This window comes from Pristiophorus japonicus, chromosome 5, assembly GCF_044704955.1.
Source record: "Pristiophorus japonicus isolate sPriJap1 chromosome 5, sPriJap1.hap1, whole genome shotgun sequence".
Classification (NCBI taxonomy): Eukaryota; Metazoa; Chordata; class Chondrichthyes; family Pristiophoridae; genus Pristiophorus; species Pristiophorus japonicus.
The window spans coordinates 34,948,125-34,966,597 of NC_091981.1; the positions used below are offsets into that span (position 1 = coordinate 34,948,125).

General features: G+C 43.6%; 1 protein-coding gene across 9 annotated transcripts in view; it reads right to left on the reverse strand.

The window, feature by feature from the left end:
• slc12a7b (solute carrier family 12 member 7b) overlaps positions 1-18,473 on the reverse strand; it is a 385,059-nt gene that overhangs the window by 78,967 nt on the left and 287,619 nt on the right. For all 9 annotated transcript variants that reach the window (XM_070880503.1, XM_070880502.1, XM_070880508.1 and 6 more), the window contains 2 exons: positions 5,746-5,892; positions 4,113-4,167 (listed from right to left, as the gene is read on the reverse strand). In XM_070880503.1, the coding sequence (XP_070736604.1) occupies positions 4,113-4,167; positions 5,746-5,892 (202 nt within the window). The remainder of the gene's footprint in view (positions 1-4,112; positions 4,168-5,745; positions 5,893-18,473) is intronic.

The following is an 18,473-nucleotide window of genomic DNA, read 5'->3' on the forward strand; positions in this document are numbered from 1 at the left end:
ATTTCCCAATCTACCTTAGCTAACTCGTCCCTCATACCTATGTAATGAACACCTTCAAGGTTTAGTAGAATTTGAGGGTCTGGAAGGGAAAGTTTTACGATAATGATGATGACAGTACAGTACCAGAGGCCTGCAGCAATGAAGTGGTGGGAACAATTAGAAATTAAGGCAGAGGATTTGCAAGAGGTTGAAGTGCAGGAAACATAGAAATTGGTGCAGGAGTAGGCCATTCGGCCCTTCGAGGCTGCACCACCATTCAATAAGATCATGGCTGATCATTCACCTCAGTACTCCTTTCCTGCTTTTTCTCCATACCCCTTGATCCCTTTAGCCATAAGGGCCATATCTAACTCCCTCTTGAATATATCCAATGAACTGGCATCAACAACTCTCTGCGTTAGGGAATTCCACAGATTAATAACTCTCTGAGTGAAGAAGTTACTCCTCATCTCAGTCCTAAATGGCCTACCCCTAATCCTAAGATTGTGTCCCTTGGTTCTGGACTTCCCCATCATCAGGAACATTCTTCCCGCATCTAACCTGTCCAGTCCCATCAGAATCTTATAAGATCCCCTCTCATCCTTCTAAATGCCAGTGAATAAAGGCCCAGTTGATCCAGTCTCTCCTCATATGTCAGTCCCGCCATCCTGGGAATCAGTCTGGTGAACCTTCGCTGCACTCCCTCAATAGCAAGAACGTCCTTCCTCAGATTAGGAGACCAAAACTGAACACAATATTCCAGGTGAGGCCTCACCAAGGCCCTGTACAACTGGGCCTCCCTGCTCCTCAAATCCCCTAGCTATGAAGGCCAACATACCATTTGCCTTCTTCACCGCCTGCTGTAGCTGCATGCCAACTTTCAATGACTGATGAACCATGACACCCAGGTCTCATTGCACCTCCCCTTTTCCTAATCTGCCACCATTCAGATAATATTCTGCCTTCATGTTTTTGCCCCCAAAGTGGATAACCTCACATTTATCCACATTATACTGCATCTGCCATGCATTGGCCCACTCACCTAACCTGTCCAAGTCACCCTGCAGCCTTTTAGTGTCCTCCTCACAGCTCACACCGCCACCCAGTTTAGCGTCATCTGCAAACTTGGAGATATTACACTCAATCCCTTCATCTAAATCATTAATGTATATTGTAAAGAGCTGGGGTCCCAACACTGAGCCCTGCGGCACTCCTTGCCATTCTGAAAAGGACCTGTTTATCCCAACTCTCTGCTTCCTATCTGCCAACCAGTTCTCTATCCACGTCAGTATATTACCCCCAATACCACGTGCTTTGATTTTGCACACTAATCTCTTGTGTGGGACTTTTGACTTCTGAAAGTCCAAATACACCACCATCCATTGGTTCTCCCTTGTCCATTCTACTAGTTACATCCTCGAAAAATTCCAGAAGATTTGTCAGGCATGATTTCCCTTTCATAAATCCATGCTGACTTGGTTGATCCTGTCACTGCTTTCCAAATGCACAGCTATTTTATTTTTAATAATTGATTCCAACATTTTCCCCACTACTGATGTCAGGCTAACCGGTCTATAATTACCCATTTTCTCTCTCCCTCCTTTTTTAAACAGTGGTGTTACATTAGCTACCCTCCAGTCCATAGGAACTGATCCAGAGTCGATAGTCTGTTGGAAAATGATCACCAATGCATCCACTATTTCTAGAGTTACTTCCTTAAGTTCTCTGGGATGCAGACTATCTGGCCCCAGGGATTTATCGGCCTTCAATTCCATCAATTTCCCGCTTTATAAGGATATCCTTCAGTTCCTCCTCACTGGACCCTCGGTCTCCTAGTATTTCCGGTAGGTTATTTGTGTCTTCCTTTGTGAAAACAGAACCAAGGTATTTGTTTAACTGGTCCGCCATTTCTTTGTTCTCCATTATAAATTCACCTGAATCTGACTACAAGGGACCTACATTTGTTTTCATTAATCTTTTTCTCTTCACATATCTATAGAAGCTTTTGCAGTTAGTTTTTATGTTCCAGCAAGCTTCCTCTCATACTCTATTTTCCCCCTCCTAATTGAACCCTTTGTCCTCCTCTGCTGTATTACAACATTCTCCCAGTCCTCAGGTTTGCTGCTTTTTCTGGCTAATTTATATGCCTCTTCCTTGGATTTAACACTATCCTTAATTTCCCTTGTTTGCCACAGTTGAGCCACCTTCCCCGTTTTATTTTTACTCCATACAGGGATGTACAATTGCTGAAGTTCATCCATGTGATCTTTAAATGTTTGCCATTGCCTATCCATTGTCAACCCTTTAAGTATCACTCGCCAGTCTATTCTAGCCAGTTCACGTCTCATACCATCGAAGTTACCTTTCCCCAAGTTCAGGATCCTAGTCTCTGAATTAACTGTGTCACTCTCCATCTTAATAAAGAATTCTACCATATTATGGTCACTCTTCCCCAAGGGGCCTCGCACAACAAGATTGTTAATTAGTCCTTTCTCATTATACATCACCCAGTCTAGAATGGCCAGCCCTCTCGTTGGTTCCTCGACATATTGGTCTCGAAAATCATCCCTAATACACTCCAGGAAATCCTCCTCCACCACATTGCTACCAGTTTGGTTAACCCAGTCAATATGTAGATTAAAGTCGCCCATGATAACTGCTGTACCTTTATTGCACCAATCCCTAATTTCTTGTTAGATGCTGTACCCATCCTCATTACTATTGTAGATGGAACTTGCAATGACAAACAAAAATATTGAAGTTAAATGTCCCTGTATTTAAAAGGCACTCAGTACAGTGTTAAAGAAAGAACTGCAGGATGTTCAAAAGCACTTTACAACCAATGAAGCATTTTTGAAATGTTGTCCCTGTTGTAATCTAAGAAATGCGCAGCCAATTTGTGCACAGCCAGGTCCCACAAATGATAAAAGAAATTATCTGGTCGTTATTTAATTTAGTAATGTTGATTAATAAATGTTGGCCAATACATCGGAGAAAACTCCCCTGGATAGCAAGAACTTGTACTTATATAGCACTTTTAATGCAGTAAAACTTCCAAGGCGCTTCACAGGAACGTTATCGAACAAAATCTGACACTGAGCCACATAAGCAGATATTAGGACAGATGACTAAAAATTTGGTAAGCTTTAAGGAGCATCTTAAAAGGAGGAAAGAGAGATAGAGGCAGAAAGGATTAGGGAGAGAATTCCAGAGCTTAGGGCCTTGGCAGCTAAAGGCACGGCCACCAATGGTGGAGCGATTAAAATCAGGGATGATCAAAAGCCAGAATTAGAGGAGCGCAGATATCTTGGAAGGTTGTGGGGCTGAAGAAGATTACAGAGATAGGGATGAGCGAGGCCATAGAGGGATTTGAAGGCAAGGATGAGATTTAAACATTTAAAAAAAAATAAATCAAGGTGTTGCTTAACCCGGAGCCAATGTACAGTTAGCACAGGGGTGATGGGTGGTACAAGTTAGGACACGAGCAGAGTTTTGGATGACCTCAAGTTTACGGAGGGTAGAACGTGGGAGGCCAGTCAAGAATACGTTGGAATAGTCAAGTCTAGAGGTAACAAAGGCATGGATGAGGTTTTCAGCAACAGGTGAGCTGAGGCAGTGGGGTTGGGCGATGTTCCAGAGGTGAGAATAGGCGGTCTTAGTGATGGCGTTGATATGTGGTTGGAAGCTCATTTCGGGGTCAAATAGGATACCACGGTTGCGAATAGTACGACAGTGTACAGTTTTCTTGCACAAAAAGATCACAGTGTTCATGAATGCAGAGTTAATAATCTTCATCTCCTTAGGGCTCTCTGCACCAAGTACCATTGCTTTTCAATTGTTCAACATTTAAAAGTCACAACTGAAAGTTTGAAAAGTCGAAGTAATTGTAAATACTTAGAAAATCAAATTGTCACCGAGACTTTAACAAAGTTGCAAGGCTGGGCCTGGCCACCCAAGGGCCTGGACCCTCTTGATGTCCATTTATACGTACGGACTAAAAGCTGACATTGGTTAAGGACAACTCATTTCCAAAAATAAAACAAAACAAAACAATCACGCCACGGGAGATCTACTAATTTACATTATATAAAAAGCCTTTCCTGAGAGGTGGCAATTCAAGAGGGTTCAATTACCTGGCACCACACCATTGGTTGCTATGGCACTCATCGATATTGCAGTCAGCAAGGTCTGTGGAGAAATGCCCAGTGAAAATTAGCTTGGTCGAAGTACTGAAAGATATACAGCAAACCTCAAGTAAATTAAATTACCAGTAATGGTTTGTTTACACAGCGGCATCGATTAATATTCTATGCTTTTAAAAAAAATATTAATTCTGGGGATGTGGGCATCGCTGGCAAAGCCAACATTTATAGCCCATTTTCTCATTGCCTTTGAGATGGTGGAGGTGAACCACCTTCTTGAATGCTGCAATCCATGTGGTGAAATTTCTCCTCCAGTGCTGTTGGGTAGAGATTTCCAAGACTTTGAACCAGCGATGGTGAAGGAATGGCGATATATGTCCAAATTAGGATGGTGCGTGACTTGGAAGAAAACTTAAAGGTGATGGGTGTTCTCTTGCACCTGCTGCCCTTGTCTTGATTTGCCAATCCTGAATCTTTCCCACATACTGCAAACCCAAAAGGTGACACTTCTGAATCTAATGATCTCTTGCTATTCAATTTATTTTTAAAGACTCTACCTAATTCAATATGAACACTGATTGCTTTTGTTGGATCATTACCTACAGGAAGCGAGAGAGGGGTAGGGCTAATTTCAGTTTGTGTACTTTAAAATGGCATTGAAGTCAACAGTACTATTGAATTATTGCTCTTCAATTGATTAATGACGCTATTTCCTTGAATAGCTACAGGGGTTTTTTCAACATATTGCGTGTTATATAAATGTTGGAGTATGAACAAGGCAGCAGCTTTGGATAATGTTACAGCACATGCTTGCAAAGCAGCTTTTGTGATCGGAGTTTATGGTATGGGTCTGCCTCGAGGTAGCAATCTCTGTCTGTTATCCAGTTTAAAATGGAACTGTTTTATTTATATTCGCAGAGAACCCAATAATAGCCAAGTATTGGAAAACAAATTGGCAGGATCCAGGTCAAGAATGATAAAATTCACACTTCAGTGACACTCTAATCCAGCCCAAATCATACCATAACGATGCTGTACCCTTATCATTCCTATCATAGTAATACTAAACCCCCCCCTAGAATCATACCATGGCAATACAACACCCTTACAGTTCACACCATAGTGCTATTAAGCCCATTACAATTCATACTATAGTGATATGAAACAATTCATACCATCAAAATTAGCAGCCACTGAACAACAAAGTTAACACTAGATTTCAAACTCCAAAACCCATTTTTTATTTTCTTAACACCTATAAAATTGAATGAGCCCTGATCAGTAGTATATTTTGACTCCCGTCTGAATACCAAGATCAGCATTCAGGAGCAAGTATTCAAATCCTTGTTTAGTTCAATTGCAATAGGACAGATGGTCCCATGTACATTCATTTGAACTTATTTTTATATAGCAGGTCTTCTATGGTGTGGAGTTTGGACAGAAAATTCTTTCAGCGACAAACATTGTCCAGAAAGTGCTATAAATAAAAAGTTGCAGACAAAGAACTTTATAATCGAACTACAGGACTTGCTCTCCTGAGCTATTCCTTTTAACTCTAATTCCCATAAGCTTACAATTTCCTAGATAAGTTTCAGTGGGTGAATCCCATCAGCTTCCAACTTACACAAGCACAGCACATGAAGACAATCCAAAAGGACCCAAAGATTCCTGCAGCTCCCACAATCCATGTCAAGCGCAGGAACAAGATAACTCCCAGAATGTTCTGTAGACACGGCAGGTAGACTCCGATAAAAGTGCCCATTCGAGGAGCCTGCAAGACAGCATTAATTGAATTAGGTCTTCACTTTAGAAAGAAAATGCAACAATGAGCATCAACACAGCACCAACAGGCGGGAAGAGGCAGGTCTTGATTTTATACACTGAACAAAACTGCAGTTGTGACTAAATAGCATGACTTTCAAATGTACAATTCACATCTCAAAGCAGCAGAATTCGTCATAGTTAATCTGACTGAAGGTCTAATGCAGTTTGGTTGCTTTATACTACTGCTGGTCATGTTGTCGAGATTACTAAAAAGTATGCAAGAAAGAAAGACTTATTATACAGCACCTTTCGTGACATCAGGACATCCCAAAGCACTTTACAGCCAATGAAGCACCTTTTAAGTGTAGTCACTGTTGTCATGTAGGAAACACAACAAGATCCCAGAAACTAAATGACCAGATCATCCATTTTAGGTGCTGGATGAGGGATAAATATTGGTTAGGATTCCTGTAAAACTCCCCTGCTCTTGTTCATAATAGTGCCGTGGCAAGTTTTACATCCACCCAAGAGGGTAGACTGGGCCTCGTTTTAAAGTCTCAGCCGAAAGACGGCACTCACAACAGTGCAGCACTCCCTCAATACTGGACTTGGAGTATCAGCCTAGATTATGTGCTCAAATCTCTGGAGTGGGGCTTGAACCCACAATCTTCTGGCTCAGAGATGATCGTTCTATCACTGAGCCACAGTGGACACCAAGATCACCATTCCAGAAGATGGGCATGAACTTTAGGGGCATAGGATGTGCAAGAAGGGGCAGCAATGGTAGTAGAGGAGGAGTGGCAGATTTAAAAGGCATAATTTAGAACCAAAGGAAGCGGAACAGAAGACCTTTTTCTATTTTATGTTCTTCCCTAGGTTGAGAGGCAAGCATAGGATACAGCTCCCACAATCCAGGTCAAGCACAGGAACACAATGTCAAATGCCCCAGCACCAAATAAAATGACAATTTTCTATGAATATTTAGGAAGCATTTTTATTGCCAATCATATGATTATCAATGTTTTCAATGCATTCTCAACTTATGTTGGGTTTATTGAAATCACCTGTGATAATCATAATAGATCATTACACCCAGGTCCAGATCCAAGTTGGCCCTATTTGGATCCTTAACATGGAGTAAATGTTCATCTTCACCGCTCGGAAAATTAATCGAGTGGAGTGGATTGCCCGCTCGTTATGGAGCTTGTCCAATTCCATTCTATTACCAGTAAATTGGTAGAAAATCAACCCTATGCATAGTAATCAGGAGCAGAATTCACAATTTACAAGTCATGAGACCTTTGGAATGGAGCAATAACATGATTCACTTTGAATTTCTCTGGAAATGAGGATCAAAACAAAAACACAAAACTTTAACTGGACGACCGACAATGGAGCAAAAGAGGAATTAAAAGTAATTGGTCTAGAAATTCCAGCAGCAGGCATTTGGGGAGTAGATTATAGAACAGTAGTATTTGTAGATTCCTGGCAAACACTCATACCAGTTATTGAGTTGGGTGGGGGGGTGGGTTGGTGGGGAAGAGGAAAGGGAGTTTAATTCGCTATCGTGCCTTGAGCTGGAGCTCAGTGGTAGCACTCTCACCTCTGTCAGTAGGTTGAAAGCTCAAGCCCCACTCCAGAACTTGAGCACAAGAGTGTAGCACTCCCAAAGTACTGTACTGCAGTGTCAACCTAGATTATCAGAGAATAGTTCAGCACAGGAGGTGGCCATTTGGCCTATCAAGTCTGTGCCAGCTGTTTCCAAGAGCAATCCAGTTAGTCTGGCACCCGTTCTTTCCCCATATCCCTGCAATATTTTTCCCCCTTCAAATATTTATCCAATTCCATTTTGAAGGCTATTATTGAATCTGTATCCACCACCCCATCATGCAGTACATTCCAAATCCGAACCACTTGTTGCGTAAAAAAATATTTTCCGCATGTCATCAATCATCTTAAATTATGTGCTCAAGACTCTGGAGTGAGGCTTAAATCCATGTGGAGAGAGCTACCAACTGAGCAAAGTCTGACAATGCAAATCATCAAAGAAGTCAATCAACAAAGTCATGAACTTATGATTGTGTATGAACCTTAGAATCCGATTTTAGCGGCAGTTAAACAGAGTCAGCACATAATTAGTAGATAGGGTTAATTATGAAATAAACAAGAGGTTACAAAGTTGTGTCATAGTAGTTCAGCATCAGGTATTTGCTGGTAAATTTATGGTTGCGATCAGTGGCTGGGATTGATATAAATTGGAGAGATTAATTTAGGTTAGACTCTGTTGATAGTTGAGAAGTTAATAGCTTTAGATAACCAGTCTACTGAATAAATTCTATATGCTTATAATTATCAATGTTCTTCGAACTTACACAACCTCATCCTTACGAGCTGGCATGGATGAACTGGCTGCCTTCTTTTCCTCTGGGAGGACAATGAAACCTTCTGAGACTTGAGAAATGAACCTCAGTCTATAGAAGTACTATCCAGTCCTCCTGGATTCTCTGCTCTGGGGCAAATTCACCATCCTTGCCGATAGCTGTATTTGGACTAGCTTTCTTAAATCTCTCCTCCCTTACTCTCAGGGAAACCTGAGCATCAAAGTGGCATACTAGTATAGCTGTACAATGTTAACTTATGTAACCTTTTGCTCTCCTTGCCAGGGATGCACGTTCTGATTTTACAGAGACACAGTCAACATACGTTAGATAAGGAACTCATACACCATCGATTAAAAAGGTAACTAAAAGAACCAGAACCATAAGGACTGAAGACTTTAATGTCAAAACACAGGTCCAGATAATGCAGGATATCTTTGTGTTGCCCTTAATGAGCCATCTACGGATAGTCTTGATGGGTTATTTTCTAATCCTGGTATACAATTCTTAATTTGTGCAAGCCTTCACAGTTTTAGCTTTTGCCCTTTTCTAAACTTCATTCTGTACTCCCTTCATTTTAAGAACACATTTAAGGTAATTCTTAGATCATTTCTCCTGCAGTCAACTATGACTTAGTTTATTTGGACTTTCAGGAGGTAGCATGAAATGTATAGGATTAGATTTAAAGTTGGTTAAAAGATAGAAAACAATGCTAGAGAGGTGTTGTATTAAATTCTGGGTAAGATGGGAAAAAAAAAAAGGGGGAGGAAATAAAGGGAGGCAAAGATCTCGCGTCCAGTTCCACAGGTGTTGGTGCAAAGACCTTGAATCCACTTCCAAAGGGTTGGTGCATGGATCAATGGGCCCAATTTTCCCCAACCCCTTTTTTCGGCGCACTTACCGTAAATGCGCCGACTTTGTACACTGGAAACGGCGCCGAAAAAAGTAGCCCCATCCTATCCGCTCTGTCGAGTCTCCGGTGTCCCAGCGTGGCGTAGATAGTGAAGTGGGGGGAGGAGCAACAGCCCAGCACAGAAAACATTGCCGACAGCTGTCCGTACGCGCAGTGGAGTCTGCGTGCGTGCTCCTCTCCCTCCCAGCGTGTCCTGCGAGTTGTGAGCAGGACCCGATGCTCGCAGCCCCTATCCCTGCCCGAAGGGATGCCCCAATATCCGCCGCACCCTATCCCTGGCCGAAGCGATGCCCCAATATCCGCCGCACCCTATCCCTGGCCGAAGAGACGCCCCAATGTTCGCCGCACCCTATCCCTGGCCGAAGGGACGCCCTAATATCCGCCGCACCCTATCCCTGGCCGAAGGGACACCCCAATGTTCGCCGCACCCTATCCCTGGCCGAAGGGACGCCCTAATATCCGCCGCACCCTATCCCTGGCCGAAGGGACACCCCAATGTTCGCCGCACCCTATCCCTGGCCGAAGGGACACCCCAATGTCCGCCGCACCCTATCCCTGGCCGAAGGGACACCCCAATGTTCGCCGCACCCTATCCCTGGCCGAAGGGACGCCCTAATATCCGCCGCACCCTATCCCTGGCCGAAGAGACGCCCCAATGTTCGCCGCACCCTATCCCTGGCCGAAGGGACGCCCCAATGTCCGCCGCACCCTATCCCTGGCCGAAGGGACGCCCCAATGTCCGCCGCACCCTATCCCTGGCCGAAGGGACACCCCAATGTCCGCCGCACCCTATCTCTGGCCGAAGGGACGCCCCAATGTCCGCCGCACCCTATCCCTGGCCGAAGGGACGCCCCGATGTCCGCCGCACCCTATCCCTGGCCGAAGGGACACCCCAATGTCCGCCGCACCCTATCCCTGGCCAAAGGGACGCCCCAATGTCCGCCGCACCCTATCCCTGGCCGAAGGGACGCCCCGATGTCCGCCGCACCCTATCCCTGGCCGAAGGGACGCCCTGATATTTGCCTGGTGAGTGGGGAATATCCGGCAATATTTATTTAGGGTCGCTCAGAGCTGTCGGAGTGCAAAAGTTGGGAATTTGGTACGTGGGAATTCGGTGCGGAGAGGGGAAGGAGGTTCTGTTTTTTGGCTTCAATACTTGTAGTGGTTCATGTTACATATTTAAATATTTCATATAATCTACCCATAACTTAAACTAGATCAGGTAATGAGTTAAAAACTATAAGTTAAGTTGATTAAATAGATGTTGAAAGATTGTTTCCCCTGGCTGAGATTATCCACTTTGGACCCAAGAAAGATAGATCAGAATACATGGTGTGAAGCACGGAACTGTGGTGCTTTAAATGTACTAACCTGCGCCGAATTCTTAACTGCCCGCAATGTTTTTCAGAGCTGGCCACATACGCTGACCTAAGTTGATTTGGAGTGAGTTTTAGCTGGCCAAAGTGGCATAAATGGCCAAAACTGGCATAAGTGTCTGGGACGCCCCCTTTTGAAAAAAAAACTCAACTGAAAAAAATCGTACCAGTTACTGTGGAGCACGTTTATTAGGGAAATGGCATTTTTTAAACTTACGCCAGAAAAACCAACTTACTGCAAAGAAAATTGGAGCAAGTCATGGCCAAAATTGGGCCCTCTGTTTCTCATTTGCTTAAAATGACCTAGATTGTCAAATTTGTGAAAGGCACGAAAATAGCAATGCTGTAAACGCTGAGGGTCCAGCTAAGGATTTGCAGAAGAATGTGTGTCATTTGTGCAAGTGGAATGGCAGATAGCAAATTAAATTTAATGTTAACAAGTGTTACGATGCAAGCACAAACTTTATAGATTTAGTACAGGAAAACATAAAGGCACCAGAGAGTATTAGTGAACTCCATACTATGTCTAGACATAGAAACATAGAAAATAGGTGCAGGAGCGGGCCATTTGGTCCTTCGAGCCTGTACCACCACCATTTAATAAGATCATGGCTGATCATTCACCTCAGTACCCCTTTCCAACTTTCTCTCCATACCTCTTGATCCCTTTGGCAGAAAGGGCCATATCTAACTCCCTCTTGAATATATCCAACGAACTGGCATCAACAACTCTCTGCGGTAGGGAATTCCACAGGTTAACAACTCTGAGTGAAGAGGTTTCTCCTCATCTCAGTCCCAAATGGCTTATCCCTTATCTTTTGACTGTGTACTCTGGTTCTGGACTTCCCCAACATCGGGAACATTCTTCCTGCATCTAACCTGTCCAATCCAGTCAGAATTTTATATGTTTCTATGAGATCCCCTCTCATCCTTCTAAACTCCAGTGAATACAGGTCCAGTCGATCCAGTCTCTCCTCATATGTCAATCCTGCCATCCCAGGAATCAGTCTGGTGAACCTTCGCTGCACTCCCTCAATAGCAAGAACGTCCTTCCTCAGATTAGAAGACCAAAACTGAATACAATATTCCAGGTGAGGCCTCACCAAGGCCCTATACAACTGCAGTAAGACCTCCCTGCTCCTATACTCAAAACCCCTAGCTATGAAGGCCAACATACCATTTGCCTTCTTCGCCGCCTGCCAACTTTCAATGACTGATGTACCATGAATGACACCCAGGTCTTGTTGCACCTCCCCTTTTTCTAATCTGCCTTTGTGTTTTTGCCCCCAAAGTGGATAACCTCACATTATACTGCATCTGCCATGCATTTGCCCACTCACCGAACCTGTCCAAGTCACCCTGCAGCCTCTTAGAGTCCTCCTCACAGCTCACACCGCCACCCAGCTTAGTGTCATCTGCAAACTTGGAGATATTACACTCAATTCCTTCATCTAAATCATTAATGTATATTGTAAAGAGCTGGGCTCCCAGCACTGAGCCCTGCGGCACTCCACTAGTCACTGCCTGCCAGTTCTCTCTCCACATCAGTACGATACCCCCAATACTATGTGCTTTAATTTTGCACACCAATCTCGTGTGGGACCTTGTCAAAAGCTTTTTGAAAGTCCAAATACACCACATCCACGGGTTCTCCCTTGTCCACTCTACTAGTTACATCCCCAAAAAATTCCAGAAGATTTGTCAAGCATGATTTCCCTTTCATAAATCAATGCTGACTTGGACTGATCCTGTCACTGCTTTCCAAATGCGCTGCTATTTCATCTTTAATAATTGATTCCAACATTTTCCCCACTACTGATGTCAGGCTAACCGGTCTATAATTATCAGTTTTCTCTCTCCCTCCTTTTTAAAAAAAGTGGTGTTACATTAGCTACCCTCCAGTCCATAGGAACTGATCCAGAGTCGATAGACTGTTGGAAAATGATCACCAATGCATCCACTATTTCTAGGGCCACTTCCTTAAATACTCTGGGATGCAGACCATCAGGTCCCGGGGATTTATCGGCCTTCAATTTCCCCAACACAATTTCCCGACTAATAAGGATTTCCTTCAGTTCCTCCTTCTCACTAGAACCTCGGTCCCCTAGTATTTGTGTCATCCTTCGTGAAGACAGAACCAAAGTATTTGTTCAACTGGTCTGCCATTTCTTTCTTCCCCATTATAAATTCACCTGAATCTGACTGCAAGGGACCTATGTTTGTCTTCACTAATCTTTTTCGCTTCACATATCTATGGAAGATTTTGCACTCAGTTTTTATGTTCCCAGCAAGTTTCCTCTCATACTCTATTTCCCCCCTCCTAATTAAACCCTTTGTCCTCCTCTGCTGAATTCTAAATTTCTCCCAGTTCTCAGTTTTTCTGGCCAATTTATATGCCTCTTCCTTGGATTTAACACTCTCCTTAATTTCCCTTGTTGCCACCTTCCCAGTTTTATTTTTACTCCAGACAGGGATGTACAATTGTTGAAGTTCATCCATGTGATCTTTAAATGTTTGCCATTGCCTATCCGCTGTCAACCCTTTAAGTATCATTCGCCAGTCTATCCTAGCCAATTTACATCTCGTACCATCAAAGTTACCTTTCCTTAAGTTCAGGACCATACTCTCTGAATTAACTGCGTCACTCTCCATCTTAATAAAGAATTCTACCATATTATGGTCACTCTTCCCCAAGGAGCCTCGCACAAGATTGCTAATTAGTCCTTTCTCATTACACACCACCCAGTCTAGGATGGCCAGCCCTCTAGTTGGTTCCTCAACATTTTGGTCCAGAAAACCATCCCTAATATACTCCAGGAAATCCTCCTTCACCGTATTGCTACCGGTTTGGTTAGCCCAATCTATATGTAGATTAAAGTCGCCCATGATAACTGCTGTACCTTTATTGCATGCATCCCTAATTTCTTGTTTTATGCTGTCCCCAACCTCACTACTACTGTTTGGTGGTCTGTACACAATTCCCACTAGCGTTTTCTGCCCTTTGGTATTCCGCAGCTCCACCCATACAGATTTCACATCATCCAAGCTAATGTCCTTCCTTACTATTGCGTTAATTTCCTCTTTAACCAGCAACGCTACCCCACCTCCTTTTCCTTTTTGTCTATCCTTCCTAAATGTTATATACCCCTGACGTTGAGTTCCCAGCCTTAGTCACCCTGGAGCCATGTCTCCGTGATGCCAATTATATCATATTCATTAATTGCTGCCTGTGCAGTTAATTTGTCCACCTTATTACGAATACTCCTCGCCTTGAGGCACAGAGCCTTCAGGCTCGTCTTTTTAACACACTTTGCTCCTTTAGAATTTTGCTGTAAAGTGGCCTTTTTTGATTCTCTGCCCTCCACTTTTATTTTTCTTCTTTCTATCTTTTGCTTCTGCCCCCATTCTACTTCCCTCTGTCTCTTTGCGTAGGTTCCCATCGCCCTGCCATATTAGTTTAACCCCTCCCCAACAGCATTAGACATGGCAGAAGCCAATTAAAAATGCTGGGATTATATAGTCAAAACTGCAGAATACATGCACAGCAAAGTTGGGCTGAAGCCACACAGTGCACCTGTGGATTGCTATATGCAATTCTGGCAGTCATGCTGGAGAAACGTTGGAGAAAGTGCACAGAAGAGCAACAATTTAAATTCCAAGTGTAAGCGGAAAAACATACAAGGGAAGGTCAATAATACTCAATTTCCATTGTCTGGAGACTGGAGGAGGAAGAGGAGGGAAGAGGAGTCAGTCCACACAGATGTAAAATATTAAATGGCTTTCTGGATCAACCTCAGCTTGCACTTCGGATCCTCCGATGGCCCTCAGATCTACCTCTACTGAAGTGATCCCTCTTCGGTTTGTTAGTGGCTGTTCCAAGCTCTCCCCCTTCCTCTGTTTACAACTGGACTTCATTTCTCTGCTGCTTCCTGGTCCTCAGATTTGGAATTTGGACAGATTATCTTTCCTTCTGCCTTGTTCCTAATCCCCCAACCTCGCCCTTTCCAGTCTCCCACCTACTGTAGCCCTGAACCCCCAACTTCCTATATTTTTTCCCTCATATCTCCCCTCCATCCTCTGCCTCCACCAACCCCCGCCCCGCCCCACCCCCAATAGCCTCGCTCACCAACCTGTCTAGACATGGACAGTATGGTGTTCACAAGGCCTTCGAGTTTCCCTGTACTAATTCTATTCATGTTGTGCTTACAATATATATTTTGTCCAATGTGTAATACTTTGCGTTTGTCAGACTCATCGACCAATTTCCCTCCCGACTACTCAACTCCCCCATTCCTGGCTCCTATGCTAGCAGTTAATGGGTCATTTTGCTCACACACTATCCCTGTTCCCTTCAAAACCACCTTCAACCACTTTCAAAAAACCCACTCTCTCCAACTACTGTCCACCCTTCCAGTACTTCCTCCTCCAGCCCCTTACTTCCCTCCCAAACACTCTAGCCCCAATTTTAACCCAATGTGCTCGGTGAGAACAAGGTACATTTGGGTCGGTTGCCTAATTTACAACCCACCCGATATTCGGCTCCATTGAAGTCAAAGGAGTGTAAAATTGGTGGGGTTAAATCGGACCTAACACAAATGTATCCCGTTCTCATCAGGAATTTAGATTAAAATGGGGGTTATTGTTCCTCTTGTCCTTCTGTGCTCTCTTCCCTCCACCACTGCTAATGTAGCCTTAAGCCTCCTCAGCACTACTCTCTGCAAGTCCCTCCTTAGACCTCGCTATTTCATCCTCCACCTTTAAAAACCATTTCAAAATTCATCCCTTCAACAAACTTTCAGACAGTCTAACCTAACTCTCTCCCTCCATGGCTCAGCGTCTATCTCCTTACTCTCATATGTGAAGCACCTTGGGACATTTTCTTCACGTCAAAGATGCTCTACACAGGCAAGTTACTGCCATTGTAGTAGATGGGGAAAATCCTGAATAGTACTTTAAAACAGGATAATATAACTAGTCATAAGCTAGTGGAAATATAAATTTAGTTCAGATATTGGCTTGGCTGGGATTGTTTTCTTTGGAACAGAGGAGGCTGAGGAGAGTTTTAATTGAGGTGTATAAAATTATGAGGGGCCTAGATAGAGTGGATAAGAAAGACCTATTTCCCTTAGCAGAGGGGTCAATAACCAGGGGACATAGATTTAAAGTCATTGGTAGAAGGATTAGAGATGAGTTGAGGAGAAATTGTTTCATCCAGAGGGTGGTGGAGGTCTGGAACTCTCTACCTGAAAGGGTGGAAGAACCTTTATCGCATTTTAAAAAGTACTTGGATATGCACTTGAAGTGCTGTAACCTACAAAACTGCGGACCAAGAGCTGAAAAGTAAGATTAGGCTGAATAGATTGGTGTGCAAAATCAAAGCACATGGTATTGGGGGTAATGTACTGACATGGATAGAGAACTGGTTGGCAGATAGGAAGCAGAGAGTCGGGATAAACGGGTCCTTTTCAGAATGGCAAGGAGTGACTAGTGGGGTGCCGCAAGGCTGAGTGCTGGGACCCCAGCTCTTTACAATATACATTAATGATTTAGATGAAGGAATTGAGTGTAATATCTCCAAGTTTGCAGATGACACTAAACTAGGTGGCGGTGTGAGCTGTGAGGAGGATGCTAAAAGGCTGCAGGGTGACTTGGACAGGTTAGGTGAGTGGGCCAATGCATGGCAGATGCAGTATAATGTGGATAAATGTGAGGTTATCCACTTTGGGGGCAAAAACATGAAGGCAGAATATTATCTGAATGGTGGCAGATTAGGAAAAGGGGAGGTGCAATGAGACCTGGGTGTCATGGTTTATCAGTCATTGAAAGTTGGCATGCATGTACAGCAGGCGGTGAAGGCGGCAAATAGTATGTTGGCCTTCATAGCTAGGGGATTTGAGTATAGGAGCAGGGAGGTCTTACTGCAGTTGTACAGGGCCTTGGTGAGGCCTCACCTGGAATATTATGTTCAGTTTTGGTCTCCTAATCTGAGGAAGGACGTTCTTGCTATTGAGGGAGTGCAGCGAAGGTTCACCAGACTGATTCCTGGGATGGCTGGACTGATATATGAGGAGAGACGAGATCAACTGGGCCTTTATACACTGGAGTTTAGAAGGATGAGAGGGGATCTCATAAAAACGTATAAGATTCTGACGGGACTGGACAGATTAGATGCGGGAAGAATGTTCCCGATGTTGGGGAAGTCCAGAACCAGGGGACACAGTCTTAGGATAAGGGGTAGACCATTTAGGGCTGAGATGAGGAGAAACTTCTTCACTCAGAGAGTTGTTAACCTGTGGAATTCCCTGCCGCAGAGAGTTGTTGATGCCAGTTCATTGGATATATTCAAGAGGGAGATCGATATGGCCCTTACAGCTAAAGGGATCAAGGGGTATGGAGAGAAAGCGGGAAAGGCGTACTGAGGGAATGATCAGCCATGATCTTATTGAATGGCGGTGCAGGCTCGAAGGGCCGAATGGCCTACTCCTGCAGTTATTTTCTATGTTTCTATGTTTCTTCCGGCCAGCACAGACACGATGGTTCGAATGGCCTCCTTATGTACTGTACATTTCAATGACTCTATACCAGAAGGAACTTGTTCCACAAGAAAGTTAGTACATTTTAAACATGGTAATAAGTTGCAGGTTAAGGATGTTCAAGACTAGGATGGGAAAGTTAGAATACTCGAGGGACAAGCTTCGATCATCCTTGACCTTTCTTGTGTTCCTATTATACCAAATTTATGATGCAACAGTTATAACTATGGCCTAACAATACCAGTAATAAACCTCGTCACACAACTTTCCAAAAACATTCTAAAGAAAGTTCAGTTACAGGGAACCCATGTCAGGCTGGCAATTATCTCGGTGACGTTATGCAGTCAATTGCACGTCAAGCTCACAGCCTGAAGTAGCAAAGTATGTGACACTTTTTTTTTAGGAACTGCAGTCTGAATGTCACATGAGCTGACTAACTGTTACTGAACTTCAACATGCTGTACCCTCAGATTTATCAAACCGTCAGTCAGCTCTTAGCATCATCAAGTATTATTGTGGTGACTGGTTCACTGTACTAACGAGACAACAGCAAACTGTTCAAACCAGACATGTGCCGAACTCCGTTGGCACTCGTCTCAGACCTTTGGGAAGTATCATCGCCCTTGGCACATAACGCTCTGTGGATAGCGGAGGTCATTAGTATGGATGTACCGGCAGTCAATGTACACTGCAAGGCCCCACAAACAGCAATGAAAAAATAACTTCTTGCCGTCAGATTTAACTGCTTCAATAGCCACAGGTTTTAAATCTGTTGCGAATCAAGAGCTGTCATTTTGAGCGAAGGTGCAATTATCCTCTCACTGGTAAATCAGATTGAAATTTGTATTTCAATTGAATTCTTGTGACATGCTAGGTCACTATTGCTGACTTCATCTCCAGCCATCTCAACTTTGACCTGCCACTGAGTCTTGATGAAGGAGGCAGAGAGATTCTGAGATAGTGCATCACAAATGGAGTACACTGAACATTTTGAACAATCTATTGTTGATCGTTCTTTATCACTGCATAGCTTTGTCTATTTATGGATCTGAGCAAATCTTCCTCACGATATTCCAATTCACACATGATGCCAATTTTATTTCCACATCAATTATGATACGTCCTTACTATACAGTATAAATGCACACGAGGCCCATGCTTGAGAGAAGATCAGTCTGTGACCTGTCCTTTATTCCTCAGCACTCAAGTGATGGAAGTGGGTGGAGCTTCCCCTTTTATATCTGAAGGTCTAGGTTAGGAGTGTCTCCCACAAGTTCACCACCTAGTGGTCATTGTTCTCACAGTGTACAACTTAGGTCAGATTATACATGGGTTACAATGCTGGTTGAATACATGACAAATTAAATGGAGATGAATCATAGGAAGTC